This window comes from Astyanax mexicanus, chromosome 4 (assembly GCF_023375975.1).
Source record: "Astyanax mexicanus isolate ESR-SI-001 chromosome 4, AstMex3_surface, whole genome shotgun sequence".
NCBI classification, from domain to species: Eukaryota; Metazoa; Chordata; class Actinopteri; order Characiformes; family Acestrorhamphidae; genus Astyanax; species Astyanax mexicanus.
This window is the reverse complement of record NC_064411.1, coordinates 50,833,938-50,850,406: the sequence shown is the minus strand read 5'-3', so window position 1 is coordinate 50,850,406 and position 16,469 is coordinate 50,833,938. Positions and strand designations below refer to the sequence as shown.

At 36.5% G+C, this 16,469-nt stretch overlaps 1 protein-coding gene across 1 annotated transcript in view; it reads right to left on the bottom strand.

The window, feature by feature from the left end:
* The window catches only part of ghrhra (growth hormone releasing hormone receptor a), a 53,102-nt gene that overhangs the window by 16,210 nt on the left and 20,423 nt on the right, over positions 1–16,469 (bottom strand). The window contains exons 3-6 of the mRNA XM_022678726.2: positions 15,517–15,624; positions 1,758–1,858; positions 1,415–1,512; positions 200–332 (exon numbers count right to left, since the gene is read on the bottom strand). Coding sequence (XP_022534447.2) covers positions 200–332; positions 1,415–1,512; positions 1,758–1,858; positions 15,517–15,624 — 440 coding nt within the window. The remainder of the gene's footprint in view (positions 1–199; positions 333–1,414; positions 1,513–1,757; positions 1,859–15,516; positions 15,625–16,469) is intronic.

Here is a 16,469-nt window from a genome sequence, read left to right as displayed (position 1 = left end):
TCAGGACCGCCCTTGGAAAGAAAAAAGTTCCCTCTGTTGTACAGGATAAGTTCATCAGACTTACCAGCCTCAAAAACCACAAGTTAACAGCTCCCCAGATAAGAGCCATCCTTTAAGTTGCTATATGATTCCTTATGTGACTTCAGTGGTCTGTTAACAATGTAGGGAAAAAATACTTTACTTTACTTTACTTTCTTACCGTGGACATGAAGCAGTGGTCCAGGGACTCGTCGGAGAAGAGCACAGCATCTTTGGTGAAGACAGCACTCGCCCGCAGGATGAAGGAGGTGAAGAGGTTGATGTGTATGTAGTTTCTGGTACAGTGGAACTTCCTGTAGTGAAGGTTAATTATATTACAGTAATGAACACAAATGATGTACAATGATGTTCAACCTACACAGAATAAAGGAGCATGCTGACATGGAGGAACATCAATCTGTAAAAGTGAAGGTGGGCGCTGAAGATAATGATCATCATGCAGCTTGTGTCAGTGTGTCTTTGCTATTATAACGTCAGGAAAAGTATGCCTTGCGCAGCTCGAAACACATAAAAGGCATGATCTAAGTCTTTTAGTTAATCATGGGTATGTTTTGGGCATTGTTTGGTCAGTGTTTTTTGCCTTGGAACTCTTTCATGGAGACCATTTCTGACTGGTCTCTGACCTTAACTGAGGCGAGTGAGACCTGCAGATCTTTAAATGTTATTCTGGGTTCTTTCGGTGACCTCCTGGATGAGTTGTTCATGCCCTTTTGGAGTAATTTCGGTCGGCCGGTCACTCCTGGGAAGGTTCACCAGTGTTCCATGTTTTTTTTTTTTCCATTTGTTTATAATGAAGCTCTCACTGTGGTTCTCTGGAGTCCCAAAGCTTTAGAAATGACTATGTATCCTTTTCAAGACTGATAGATAATCAATGACTTTGTTAGATCTTTAGATCTCGGCTTAGTGTGTTGCTTTTTGAGATCTTTTATCTGCTTTATGTTGTCAGACAGGTTCTCTTTATTCTTGATTCTTGATTTCTTGACTCTACAGGTCTGGCAGTAATAAGGCCTGAGTGATTTTTGTGGAATTGAACTCAGCTTTCCCTTAATAAATGAAATCATTGTTTAAAAAGTGCTTTTTATATTTACTCAGGTTGTATTTGTCTGATATTACAGTTTGTTTAATGATCTGAAAAATGTAAAACAAAAGAAATCTGTAAGGGGAAAATGCATTTTCATGCCAATATAAATTAATCTGGTATAAGTTTAATTTTAGTCTATAAATACAGATGGGAAAACAAATGACGTCTGCTTTTAAGTGCTTCATAATCAGATCTTACAGAGAAAAATGTAGAATATGGGTCATTTAAAATAAAAAAAGAAACATATCCATTAACTAATGGCTGCTAATGGACTGAAGAGCACGGCCGGCATACCTGAAGGAGGTGAAGACGATGATGGCGGTAATGAGCGAGATCAGCGAGGTGGCGTAACCTGCGGTGTACACCTGCTTGAAGGTGGAGAAGTAGGTTGTCTGTGGGAACAGAAAGACGGTGGAAATGTCGGTTAGAGTTTGAGGCGACAGTTATACCGGCTCAGCTGCATCCGACTCAGATCACACACTGCTCCACAACATCTCCCCTGTTCCTCTGATGAAGGAGACAGTGACGTCTATGGGCTTCACCCATCAAAGCCGAGGTGGTATCGGGGATGACAGTCTAGACGTTAAGGTCACGGGGGGTTGGGCAGAAGAACGACTTCAAATAGAAGCTCATTCACCTCGGATTCGGGCTCTGCGTCATCTCCGAAATCACAGGCTTCCTCGTAAGGTGGATACAGGTCACTCCAGCCTGCTGCCGTGCAGTTCCTGTAGATGTAACCTGCGAAAGATACATCAAAGAGATCAGTGATAAGTACAGTTACTATACAAAATATACAGTATCTCACAAAAGTAAGTAGACGCCTTACTTTTTTCTAAATATTCTACTAATAGGGGTGTGCCATATCATATTGTTGTGTTTTCCTTCCAAGCAACTCAATTTTGGTTTCATCTGTCCACAGTATATTTAACCAGTAGTGCTGTGAAACAGCTGACACTCTAGGATTCTTCCTCACCTCATTGATCATTCTGCGTCTGCGTCTGTCTTACCGTGGACACACGGATAAAAATCAAGGCTATTAGAGATACTTTTGTAACGCTTTCCAGATTCATGCAAGTCAACAGTTCTTGAACGTAGGTCCTCTGAGAGCTTGATCTTTTGTGCAAGGCATTATTTACATCAAGCAATGCTTCTCAAGAACAGCAAACTCAAACTGGTGTGTTTTTTTTTTTTTTAGGGCAGAGCAGTTTTAACCAACACATCCAGTCTCATCATATCCTGGCTTCAATTAGCTCTTAGAAAAGTCATTAGCCTAGGGGTTCACATACTTTTTCCCCTTCCTCACTGTGAATATTAACATGTTGTGTTCAATAAAACCATGCAAAAATATATATATATATATATATATATATTTGTTTGTGTGGTATTATTTTAAGCAGACTGTGTTTGTCTATTGTTGTGACAAATTTGTGAAAAATTTATGCAGAAATCCAAGTAATCCCAAAGAGTTCACATACATTTTTCTTGCAACTGTACATAAAGGAAAATGATGACAATTATCAGGGGTGCCCAAACTTTTACATACCACTGTACTTAAGTTGGAAATAAGCATTATAACAGTATTCGTATCTATTTAAGTGAAGCCAGGGTCGGCCCAAAACTGGACATCTGTGGATGTGTCATGTCAGATCATGCTCAGTGGGTAATGAGGTCAGATACTGCCAGTCACATACATGTGGTGAACGAGCAGCTGGGGTAAGCGGCCAGGGTGAAGTACTGACTCCATTGCATAACAGGACGACCCCAGTGGCTGAAACTCTGGCTGGAGGTGGATCCACAGCCTCAGATTAAAGATATATTCTATTAAAATCTCCCAAAATCAACATTTACATCAGTGTTCCAAGAGTTTAAGGGTTTAGCTCCCCTGAAAGAGACTGGAATTCTACTGAAAACGATGATATCTAAGGTTATTACTGCCACAGATACTAAAAATGAACCACTGTCTAATTAATAACAGTGTAGTTATACTAGTTATAACACATTGCTTTTCACTGCTAGTTATACAGTGTTTTTTCTACATTATAAATTAATTCTGAAGTGATCCAGATTATGAAGGAACATATAAGGAATTATGTAGTAACTTAAAAGTGTTAAACAAACCAAAAACACTTATCCTGTGCAATAGAGGAAACTCTCGGTCTTCCTCTCCTGGGGCGGTCCTGATGAGTGCCAGTTCCATCATGACATTTTTGATGGTCTTTGTGACTGCACTTGAGTATACTTTCATATATATATATATTTTTTTTTGCATATTGACTGATCTTTTTTTCTTTATTCAGTTGAGTAGTTCTTGTTTGTCATAATATGGATTAGAACATTACTTAAATATTCACTATTCACTGTATACCTGTAACTCTACCTCTTCACTACTTTACAACTGATGCTCTCAAACACTTTATTAAGAGACAAGAAATTCAAGTAATTAACTCTTGATGAGTTCAGCACAGCTGTTAACTGAAAGCCTGAAATTCCAGGTGATTCTACCTCATAAAACTGACTGAGAAAATTCTTAATAGTTTGGATGAGTTTTTTATTAATCTACAAGTGCAGCACATTTAAAAATATAGAACTTTTTTGGTGTTTTTAACCCTCTATAGCATGAAGTTTGTTGAAATTAGTTGAGAGTAGAAATCAGAGCACTTGAGAACTGAACTTCAACCTGATTGCTTTGTGATCTAACCTCATAATGTTGCCCTCAGGAACAAATAAAAAATACCAGATTTATGATGTAAATGGAAACAAAATAGGCTTTCACAACATACTTTTTTTATTAAAGCATTTAGAACACAGTGTAATAATCAAAAAGTAGTTTGTTGCCCAAAGGCACACTATGCCATAGAGGGTTAATTTTTTAGCTGGAGCTCCGAATGGTCCAGCGGGTTAAGAGCTGTCACTATGATCAGGAGATTGCCAGTTCGAATCCTGTTTATGTAGCTGGCTCTCTCTGGGTGAGTAGATGGCACTTTTTCCCCTTATCATTTCAAAGGGTGATGTCGCTCAGCACAAGACATCTGTGAGCTGATGTATCAGAACTGAGTCGCTGCGCTTTCCTCCAAACACACTGTGATAGTACACGGTAATGCTTGAAAAGAGGTGGCGGCTGACTTCACATGCATCAGAGGAGGCATGTGCTAGTCTTTACCCTCCTGGTGTTGGAGCATCACTAGTAATAGGGGGGGGGGGTCCTAAAGAGTGGGTTTGGTAATTGTCCTTGCAAAATTGGGGAGAAAATGGGAAAAAAAATTTTGACTTGCAAAGTATCAGAAGAGGCCCGTTTTATTATAAAGTATGAAGAGAGAATGACCATGTTTTGAACATTTTTTCATATCATATGAGTCATATTTATGGTACATCAAACCATAGAAATGTCAAATATAGACCCCAGGCCTCCCAACGTCCACTTATATAACAACACTTCACTCCACGTTTCAGTTAGTCCACTGGTCATATGACAGCAAGTGTTGTCAAACGGGTTTATAAGAATTGATATGACCGTGATTTATTCCTAAACCCTCAGTGCCAAGATAATCATCTCTAAGTAGCATGCATAATATCTGCCCCTGCCTCTCTGCCAAAATCTCAGGGAATTAGTTTTGCCCCGGTTTGAGATTTGAAGCGCTTAAGTCAGAAGTGCTCAGTCCAGAACAGTAAATCATACAGTGAATAGAATCCTAATGGGAACATCCACAAAACTCACTTCTGAAACTACACTTCAGCACTTAAAAAGTACTTTAAAGCCCAAACGGAAGAGCGTAAAGTCTTAATCTGTGTAATGGACATCCATTAGCATCGTTTATCTTTTTATCTATGTCATAAATCGTATGGCTATTGGCTCCCATAGACTAATCAAACTTATTTCTGAACAGATTAAATTTATTTAAGTAAAGTTTGCAGGTTTTTAATCATTTTTGCCACTTTTAACAAGTGACATTATCTCATTTTAAGGCAATAATTCTTCTTAAAGTGTTTCTCTGATCTTTTTAAGTATTGTAAGTGTAAGATTATTTTGCTTCTTTTTCTCAACCTTGAAACTTTTGTGAAACTCATATATTTTATAGATGTATTTATCGCACACAGGGTGATCTATTTTAAGCTTTTATTTCTTTTATTGTTGATGATTATGGCTTACAGACAATGAAAACCCAAAAATCAGTGTCTCAGAAAAAAATAATATTCTAAAAGAAGACCAAGTTGAACTTTTGGCAGTGTGGGCAGTGTGCCAAGTCCTGCTGGAAAATGAAATCCACATCTTCATTAAAGATGTTGGGAAAACACAACTGCACTGACTTTAGACTTGATAATAAAACAGAGTGGATCAACACCAGCAGATGATTAGCATGTCTCTCCAAACCATCACTGATCATCAGTAAATTATACATTTCATTCAGAAACCAAGGGACCAATCAATATTCAATCAGTATTCTAATTTTCTGAGATACTGATTTTTGAGTTGTCATTGGCTGTAAGCCAAGTAACTTTTCAATGATATTCAATTTTTTTGAGATGCACTAGCTCTAGTACTAGTACTTAAAATAACTAGTATCAGTATTGAGTATTAGTTATTAGTATTAGTAATTTGAACTCAGTAAGTCTTATTAAATCCGTGTATCATTCGTTCATTTGATATTCAATTGAGAATCAAAATCGGAAAATTAAAAAACCAATTCGTTTTTTCGTTTTTTCGTTTTTGAATATAATACCAAAAAACGAATAACGGCTTGTATTTTGTATTTTTATTTGGTTATCCAAACAAAAATTGGAAATTTAAAAAACGGACCAGGAGCCGAATTTGATTTTGATTTTGAACTTGACCCATTTGTGTGCCCCGGAAGTTACTGATTTGTTTATTCTTGGTGGGTTTCTGTTGCGCGGGAGTTCACTGCAGTGTTATCTACACAGTCTGTATTGCTGTAGGCTTTGGATGGAGTTGAGGATGGAGAGTTTTATCTTGTTCAGAGGAACTAAACGCGTTGCAGTGAAAGAAGACGATATGACAACAGAAAAAATCGGCAGGATCTTTCAGGTGTTTGTCTAACGTTCCGTAGCTAAATGTCATATTTAGTTAATGTTATTCTGTGAATTGCCGCCTACTAAATATGACATTTAGCTACGGAACGTTAGACAAACACCTGAAAGATCCTGCCGATTTTTTCTGTTGTCATATCGTCTTCTTTCACTGCAACGCGTTTAGTTCCTCTGAACAAGATAAAACTCTCCATCCTCAACGGCCCTCTCCAATTCTGTGTTCGATACATGTCTTTTCCGCTTAAGGTCGTGTTGAACACAGAACCTTCTAACACTCATTGCAGAACATCGCTGGATCCCCATTTGCTGCAACGTGCACGAAATCTCTTCATGCGTCTTACCACCTTCAAAAAGATCTTTAATTAGGCCAGAATGTGGTTCCAGTCCGGCCATGCTGCCTACAGCAATACAGACTGTGTAGATAACACTGCAGTGAACTCCCGCGCAACAGAAACCCACCAAGAATAAACAAATCAGTAACTTCCGGGGCACACAAATGGGTCAAGTTCAAAATCAAAATCAAATTCGGCTCCTGGTCCGTTTTTTAAATTTCCAATTTTTGTTTGGATAACCAAATAAAAATACAAAATACAAGCCGTTATTCGTTTTTTGGTATTATATTCAAAAACGAAAAAACGAAAAAACGAATTGGTTTTTTAATTTTCCGATTTTGATTCTCAATTGAATATCAAATGAACGAATGATACACGGATTTTATTAATATCTCTTTCCCTTTAGTTGTGCTTAGTGTATCCCTCCATTGTTTCAAATTAAAAACCCTCTGCAGAGTTTGAATTGCATTCATGCTGTTTTATAAAATGTATAAATAAAAACACATACAGCTCTAGAAAAAAATAAGAGACTTTCTTCGATTTTACCAAACTGAAAACCTCTGGAATATAATCAAGAGGAAGATGGATGATCACAAGCCGTTAAACCAAACTGAACTGCTTGACTTTTTGCACCAGGAGTCTAAAGCATAAAATTATCTAAAAGCAGTGTGTAAGACTGGTGGAGGAGAACATGACAAGATGCATGATTTTTAACAGCGATTAAAAACCAGGATTATTCCACCAAATATTGATTTCTGAACTCTTAAAACTTTATAAATATGAACTTGTTTTCTTTGCATCATTTGAGGTTATTTTAGCCATTTCTCATTGTCTGCAAATAAATGCTCTAAATGCGAAAATTTTTATTTGGAATTTGGGAGAAATGTTGTCTGTAGTTTATAGAATAAAACAACAAAGATCATTTTACTCAAACATAAACCTATAAATAGCAAAATCAGAGAAACTGATTCAGAAACTGAAGAGGTCGCTTAATTTTTTTAAAGAGCTAGGGGTTGGACAATGAAACTGAAGCACCTGGTTTTAGAGCACAATAATTTATTGTGGTGATGGACAGTTCTGGTGGAAACAGGAGAGTTGAGGTGCACATTGAATTCTGTCGTGATTTGATCAGCCGTGGTTTTATGTTTTTTGGATACAATCCGGGTTAGCACCCGAACATCCCTTTCAGACAGCTTCCTCTTAAAGCGTCCACAGTTAATCCTGTTGGATGTGGTTGGTCCTTCTTGGTGGTATGCTGATATTACCCTGGATACCGTGGCTCTTGATGCATCACAAAGACTTGCTGTCTTGGTCACAGATGCTCCAGCAAGACGTGCACCAACAATTTGTCCTCTTTTGAACTCTGGTATGTCACCCATAATGTTGTGTGCATTGCAATATTTTGAGCAGAACTGTGCTCTTACCCTGCTAATTGAACCTTCACACTCTGCTCTTACTGGTGCAATAATGTGCAATTAATGAAGATTGGCCACCAGGCTGCTCCAATTTAGCCATAAAACCTCCCACACTAAAATGACAGGAGTTTCAGTTTCATTATCCAACCCCTGTAGGTATCTGTGGAGACCGGACATTTAATGTAAGATTCTGATTTCTAAACTGTCAGGAGTTTTAAAATCCTGCCGCGTATACCAGGCTCTGAATACTGTATTCCACAGTAATCTTATTAAAATCCTCGAAAACCCTGGTGTACACTCGTCCCACCTGTCCAGCAACAGGCAGGAAGTAGGACAGATCTGCACAGACAATCGAAAAGGGCTATATTCTCTCTGCTCAATCCCAGAAGTACCTGATGTCTGTGATTAAGACTCTGGGTGGGTTTAGCAGAGAGCAGCGCTCCACACCGAGAGCTGAGCATGCTAAGCTCTGAGCGCTAACACTGGATTTACCAATATCCACACGAACAGACAGATTAGAGAGAGGCGTAATCCCATGTCTCCTGTGGCATTAAGAGAAGAAAGTAATCAAAGAATCACAATTTACAGACAGAGAATTGGAGGATGTGACGTCATTCAAACCTCCAGCCCTGGACTAGATGAGATGATTCATCTGTGATTTACCCTTAAAAAAAAAAAAAATATATATATATATATATATATATATAGAAAGTAAGGGTTAGGGTAAGGGTTAGGTGTAGGGTTAGATTTTGGCAAAATGGGAAAAATCATATATTACGATATGGAATTTTTTTATATCACGATAACGATATATATATCATGATACACCACATCTGAGTATGTTTTCAGCTATTCTTCAAAAATATGACGAAATAATATAATTGCTTACTTTTTTCCAACTTTATTTCAAAATGACATTAAACCAAACTTTCACAAATGAGAATTACTACCTTTTAGTGCAGGCGTATATATGTATCAAGTAAAAACACATGAGGTAGATTTTTTCAAAATTATACAGGTATTTTCAAATTACGTTATCAAAATAAACTCAGTTAACATTTTTTGTAGTCTTCGGCGAATAACGTAAAGCAGTGTCATGACGCAAAACCACATTATGAAGCTTTATTTGTGAAGATTACTTTATTATCACTTATATAAATCAAGTTTATGCAAAGTGACCACGCCAATACATTTCATCGTAGCCTAATTTATGTATTTGCATGAATAATTAATAAAATTACTGTGGAAGCGATAGGGGTATTTATCGTCATATCGCACAGCACTAATGTATACTTAATTGTACTTAAAACATATTTAGAAATGTCTGTATGCTGTAAATATACTGACAGATTTATGTACTTATCTAAAATATATTAAAAGTATATTAATGTTATGCTTTATGAAATATTTGAAAGTAAACTTTGATCATACTTTTTATTTTTAGAAAATAGGCTACTAATAGGATACAGTGCTAAATAACACATTCAAATGCCAAATAAAAAAAATTAAGTAAATTTGTAAAACTGTAGTACAGTATATTAAAATATATATTTTTTTACCCGACAAAGTATATTAGACGTGTGCTACTTACTGTACAAAAGACAGGAACAAGAAGAAGCATATTTGTACTCTTATGTAAATAGATCACATATATTTAACATCAATTCTTAGTACATTCCTAGTGTAATACACCTGGTGTATAATAAATAGTGATACAGTAGTAATACTTCTTAAATATATTATTATTTTACTGTAAGCATTTTTAAAATATTGGGTTACATACATGAAGTGGTTAAAATGTATTTAAAATAGTTCCATTTTAGTACTGTTAAGTGCACTTAGCACAATTTAAGTAAGACTTTTGTACTATTTTTATACAATAAAAAAATTAAATATAATTATTAAAGTATAAAAAAAGTAGTTCCATTTTAGCTCTCTTTAAATATACTGATTAATAATGTGGCTACAAGAACACGGTACCACCTTAAAATAAGACTACCTTTATAAAGGGTTTATAAATGGTTTACAATTACAAGTTTTTGATGGTTACTAATTAGGTTGTAAATGCCTTAAAAATCATTAATAATCAGTTATAACACATACACAGAAAGGGCAACAATAACATGTTGTTTGCCAAATAGTGAACCCACAGCCATCTATATTGTTGCCCTTTCTACCTATGTGTTATAACTGATTATTAATGATTTTTAAGGCATTTACAACCTAATTAGTAACCATTAACAAACTAATTGTAAACCATTTATAAACCCTTTATAAAGGTAGTCTTATTTTAAAGTGGTACCAAGAACACTTTAGAGCAATATAACATAGTAATGCTTAGAATACTTTATCTACTAACTCTATAATCTACTTTTTTGACATTTCCATGTGAAAAGTTCCTGTGCATGGCGCCATTTCCCCCGCTTCGACTGATAAAATATTAAATATTCGACTGATTATTATTATTTTTATTATTATTATCTTCTAGTAACCGCGGGTTACGCAACGCCCGGTCAATGCTCAGTTCACTTAAAACCACATTCACTATTAATAATCTGTCCGTGTCTTCATCCCAGCCTTTATCATTTTTTAAAGGGCTTTTCATAAATTCAGATAAGTCTGGTTGTTCCTCCAAACAATTCACTCCTGATCTGGAATCGCAGCATCATATCCGGTCTGAAAAAGCTTCAAAGGATTGGTTAGAAAGAGGAGGCTTACAGAAGTGGCGTGACCCCCTGACATTAAATCCACAAATCCGTGAAGGACAGTCTGGCAGCACCACAATGAACACATCATCACTTCAGCCGATAAACTGAAAAGTGAAAAATATATTGCAGCAAAGGGTCAAATGCATAGGGGCAGATTTGACATTGGGGGAGGACACAATTGCTAAAATGAATCAAACTCCACCCTATATTGACTTAGAACAACATTTACAGTTAAATACAGTTAATCACAACAATGCAAAATATATATTTATTCTGTACTACTGTTTATAATTAGTTAAATCCAAAACAGTTGTCTTTACAACCAAAACATAAAAAACACGTTATATTTACTGTTTTTAGAAAAAAATATGTGTGCAATGTCTGAGCTATATACATTATATACAGTATATGACAAAAACTGATCAGTTATCATGTAATATTTAAAATAATATAACAACATATTTGGTTATTATTATTATTATTATTATTATTATTATTATTATTATTATTATTACTGTTGTTGTTGTTATTGTTATTGTTGTTATTATTATTATTATTATTATTATTATTATTATTACTATTATGTATTGGCATGTCAATTCTGTTGTATATTTATATTTTTTCCATTTTTTTTTTATCTTAGTAGCATTGTGTAATCTTAGTAGCATAACCCAAACCCTCCCAGTCTGTTAGCAGAACAAGACATTACCCAGAAGTCATTTTATATTGCAGTATATTCTTATTGATGTGATTCATTCTCACCACTGACCTCGCATTTAAAGCCAGTGTTGTGCAGAATTCAGCACCCCTGCCAGAAAAAGCACCCTCTCTCAGAAGTGTGCTCCCACATCTTCTTGGCTTTAACTTTACTTAGAAAATGGAAAAACCCAAGATACTTTTCTGTGCTACGCCGACTCATAAAGAAATAAGGAAAAAGAAACGTCACCTGCAGCCTTTCCTGAGAGAGGGTGTTTTTCCTGGATGGGGTGCTGCTGAATTCGGCACCATAGTAGTGTCTAAATCTGCACCCCTGCCATGAAAAGCACTCTCTCTCGGCAGCGTGTACGCATTGTCTCCTTCATAAAGTGGACATAATTGCTAACATAAACTAACTTTACTCTTAAACTTTACTACTTTGCTCTTAAAGCCTATAGCAGCTGTATGACGATGTAGAAAGAGTGTAGTATAACTAAAAGTTGGTTGAAATCAAATTGTTTTTTATTTTATTTTATTTCTTTTTTTTTTAAGTTTTCAGGTTGAAGTTCTCTAACTAACTAATTTTATTGAGCTGTAATGTAAATATTTCCGATATAGTGGATATAGTGGTGATTACCATTGTTTTATATGTAGTTTCAATGTTTTATGACCAATTTCTTCATAAAAAGATTGCTAGTAGTAGTAGTAGTAGTTTGAAGGTCTATGCTACCTCCCAGTTGCTAAAATAAAATAAAATAAAATAAAAGCTAATCAAAGCTAATTTTAGCTCCCATTCACAGAGGAAGTAAGGAATAGACAGTAATAATTAATTCCTGCATCATCTCCCCCCTTTCTTAAGTCATCCAATAAAGCCCTAAAATTAACTAGTTTACCAGCAGCAGCTAGTTTACTGAACTTTCCAAAGACAGTAGTTAGAGGCAGTTACTCCAACAAAACAGGATAAACTCTTTTAAATACCCTTTATTTAACAAAAAAAATTAAAGCGCAAGTGTCCAAATACTTTGGTTCTTATAGTGTGATTTAAAGCGTGATTAAGCCTCTAACATGAATTACAGGCAACACATTATTTGGCATTTTATATGCCACATTAAATTCCTAAAAAAAAAATACCTCAGTGGTAGCTGAGCACCATTCAATCAGAAATAATAGAAATTAAGTGGCTAAGCATTCCAGACAGTCTCAGTGATTATTTATGATGGTTTGTTTAATTATCTTTTCACAGCATGTCGCATTTCAATCTTTTAGAGGCGTTAAAAATACATCAATCACCAAAATGCATGATTAGCATGTTAATCGCGGTTCAACACGGCTAATAAACAGCTTCTGTGATTTTTAAAAGACTCTCTGTTATCATATTATATGTTTTTAGCTCTGCTGGGATGTTTTTTAATTGTCATAATTCTTATTTTGCTTCCTAAAATGTATTATTATCTGCTTTTTAACTATTAGTGCTAATTAGATTTAGCATATATCGCTCTTTTGCTAAATCCTAGTCATGAAATTACTGTTACCCTGCAGATTTCCCCTATTACCATCCAAAGTGATGCAACTATATATAATCCTCATGTTTCAGGTTTACAGGCTCTAATGAGTGTCTAACGAGCTGATAACAATTAATGTTCTTTTTCTTTTACTTTAATAGTTTAGTTATCCCTCTCATGCACTTGATGTTTTATTGCACATGTCACCAGTTGAGATATGGGCCCTATTTTTAGTGATCAACCGTGAACAGTGCAGATTGATTTAGGGTGTGTCAGTGTATCTTTGCTATCATAACGACAGGAAAAGTACATCTTGGAATGTACTAATTCTTTAAATTGCCAGTATTGAATACTGCCTCGTATTCACACTAAAGACTCCACTTCCCAGAATGCACCTGCGCCCAACCTCCCACACATGCCGGCTCACCCAACTTCTGACATTGCTCACACCTGGGCCCCCTAGTATTTATACCCCCTGTTTTCATTTAACCCTGGCCCAGTATTGAACCTAGTTTACTAGCTCTTCTACCCAACATTTCTTGTGTGTTTTTGATCTTTTGTTATCAGTACATTTTGTTTCTTTGACTACTCTTTTGCCTAGTCCTTTATTGTTTGTTTGTTTTCTCGTTGCCAACCCTATTTATGTATTTTTGACTATCCTTTTTGCCTTGTGCCTCTTCTGTTTTTGGATATCCTGTGTATGACTTCTTTGCCTGCCCACTCTGGTATGTTGCTTTCTGCTCCTCTGTTGTCCTTTTGTTACTGACCTTGCCTGTCCCAGACCATTCCTATGAGTTCATCCCTGTATTTAATACATTTTGTGTGTGCCACTGTGACAGTGTGTTTTAGGCGTAACATAACATGAAAAAAAAGAACTATCAGTTCGTCACTTGCCATTCCCTTTAAGAGCGAGGTGTGCTCTGACTTTGGCGGAATGCCATTTTAACAGCGTAGCGCTTCTGAGCTTCTCACCAAAGGAAACTGATCTGCTCATTTATGCTGTAAAGGCGCAACCTTAACACGTTTTACTTCCAGACCACCACGCCCATCAGTGTAGATTTATACATAAACTTAGTTGTATACTTAACATGGAAAAGTGCATACTTTTAGCAATTAAAATTAATATGTACCTAAATACATACTAAATGTACTACTTTGAAACAACTTACAGCAATTTAAGTATATTTCAATTGTAATTAAGCTATATTTAAACACAACAAAAAAGCATTAGGTTGTGCTTTTAAATGCTTTTTTGTATAAGATTTAAGTATGTTTTTCTTTTAAAACATCATTTTAATACACTTGAAGTGTATTGATAAACATATTGTGTACACCTTAATGCTACTATAAAAAACTATATCTACTACGGTTGGTGTGTGCAGTGGATAACACCTGCTTAAAAAGACATTTTATTGAAATACAGAGAAAGTATATTTAATGTGTATTTCTTTTCATCAAGTATATTAAATAAAAAATACTTTTAGTATTATTTACCTAATTTAAACACTCTTATAATTGCTCTTAAGTATTCTTTCTTTTTTTTACAAGGGTTGAAAGGGTGCATAATAGAATAGCAATGAGCACCGCAACGCATCCTGGATAGGGTGTAATATAAAGTTCATAGTTTCAGTTTTACACAAAACCTAGACACATAAATCCACCAATTACAGATGGGAGGCACACGGCCGACGCCCAAATCCACCAGTTAGAAAAGGCAAAAGGCAGAAAATACGTTTCTCCACTGCACTGTATTATTGCAAAGCTAGAAATATTCGTAGAAATATTGATAAACATTGATTTTGATGCATCGACACGTTCACCAACTACAGTACAGAGCATTAATAACTGCTTCAACTACTCCAGTGAACGGCTGCTTATCTGCTGCCAGGCGAAAGGAGGGCAGAACAAATCCCCGCAAAATATTTTTAGCGCTAGCTTACTCCACCACGGTTCCTCCAGGGCCCTGTGCAACAAACACTGCAGCCGGCCCAGATCACATAGTCCTGTAGAGTCCTGTAGGCCGCTGACCTGTAAAATGCCTCGACCTCAACGCCGTCCGCCAGGAGGATCACCTGAAGTCTCACAGCTCTGAAGTTCATCCATCATTTCCCTCCTCCAGCTGGAAGATTCCATCATTTTCCATTTAGAAAAGCCAGTTTTTTTCCATGTAGGTCAGAGAGAATGTGCTGGAAGAGCTTTCAGAAATATGCTAGAGCTTGGCGTGTCAACGAGACAATGAGAAAACGAGTATCTGCACCACCGTTGAACGCCAGTGACATGTGCAGACAACTGTTTTCCAGCATCAAAGGGAAGGATATGATGCTCTGAATGGAATTTTACAGAGGTTACTGACCCAATTTAGCATCCCTCCAACGTGCCAGAGGGCCGTCCTCAAGCTATAAGCAAGCGCTCGAAAAAAAAGTAAAGTAGTAAAATAAGGCTTTGGTGTAGAAGCCTGATTTAAATGAATGTGACAAACCACAAAAGCTCAAACCCCAACTGCACTTTATTCCAAACCACACAGTTTTCCTCCTTCTTTTCTTTGTGTGGAAATGTAATCTGTAAAAAAAAGACTAATCCTTTTGTTAGCATGCCCTGCCCTGACTCCACACTGTGCTTCTGTCCTCACACGATAATAAAGAACCAACAACAGCACCTTTTCTCTTTAGTCACTGAATTCGTCTGTAAAAAAAGGCTGACCTGGCTTGCTGGAGAAGTGCTGGAAAACTTCGGAACAGGACACGTTAACCACCTGACCGACATCTGCTCTGAGCCAGCAGCGTATCTCGTCCCACTCCGTCCTGCAGCCTAAAAAAATGATAAAAATACAGAAATTTTGGGGTTAAAAGTTATTCAACACACACTAGAACCTCATATCAGATACCTTGAATGGTTTAATAATAATATGAGCTGTAGAAGGGGAGATATATCAATCTAATGCTATCGTAACGACAGGAAAAGTACACATTGGAATGTCTTAATTCTCCTAATTAATCATAGGTGTTTGTGTCATTCCTGATACTGGGTCTGCCTGGACTCTTATATTCACACACTAAAGACTCCAGTTCCCATAATGCACCTGCCCCTAAACTCCCGCACATGCCAGATGACATGAGGCTTCGGCGTACCGGCTCACCTGACTTCTGAGATTGCTCACACCTGTGCCCCCTAGTATATATATACCCCCTGTTTCCTGGTAACCCTGGCCCTGTATTGAACCTAGTTTACTAGCTCTTCTACCCAGCGTCTCTTGTGTGTTAATCCTAGTGTAAAGCAGCTTTACAGGACAGAGAATCAGCCAAAACACTGAACATGCAATACAGAAACCCCAGTGAAGAAGCTTTGTGAGGACCAAGGCTCACATATAAGGGGGGCCCATCCTACCACTAGTCATATAGCTTTTCAATGAAGTATACAAATGAGTAATTTTTTTTTTAAACATTTAAATTTTAGTTTTTGTCCATTTGTCTATCTCAGACGTTTGGTGATGCTGCTTTTGTACCAACACATGGTTATTATCACCTATTGACATCACCTGGATATCAGCTGGACTTGTTGCACAGGTGCTGCATCCTATGATGGTACCATATGGAAATTATCTGAACAACCTATTTTCTCACTAATGTTTTTAGAAGCTGTAGCCATGAAAGTGA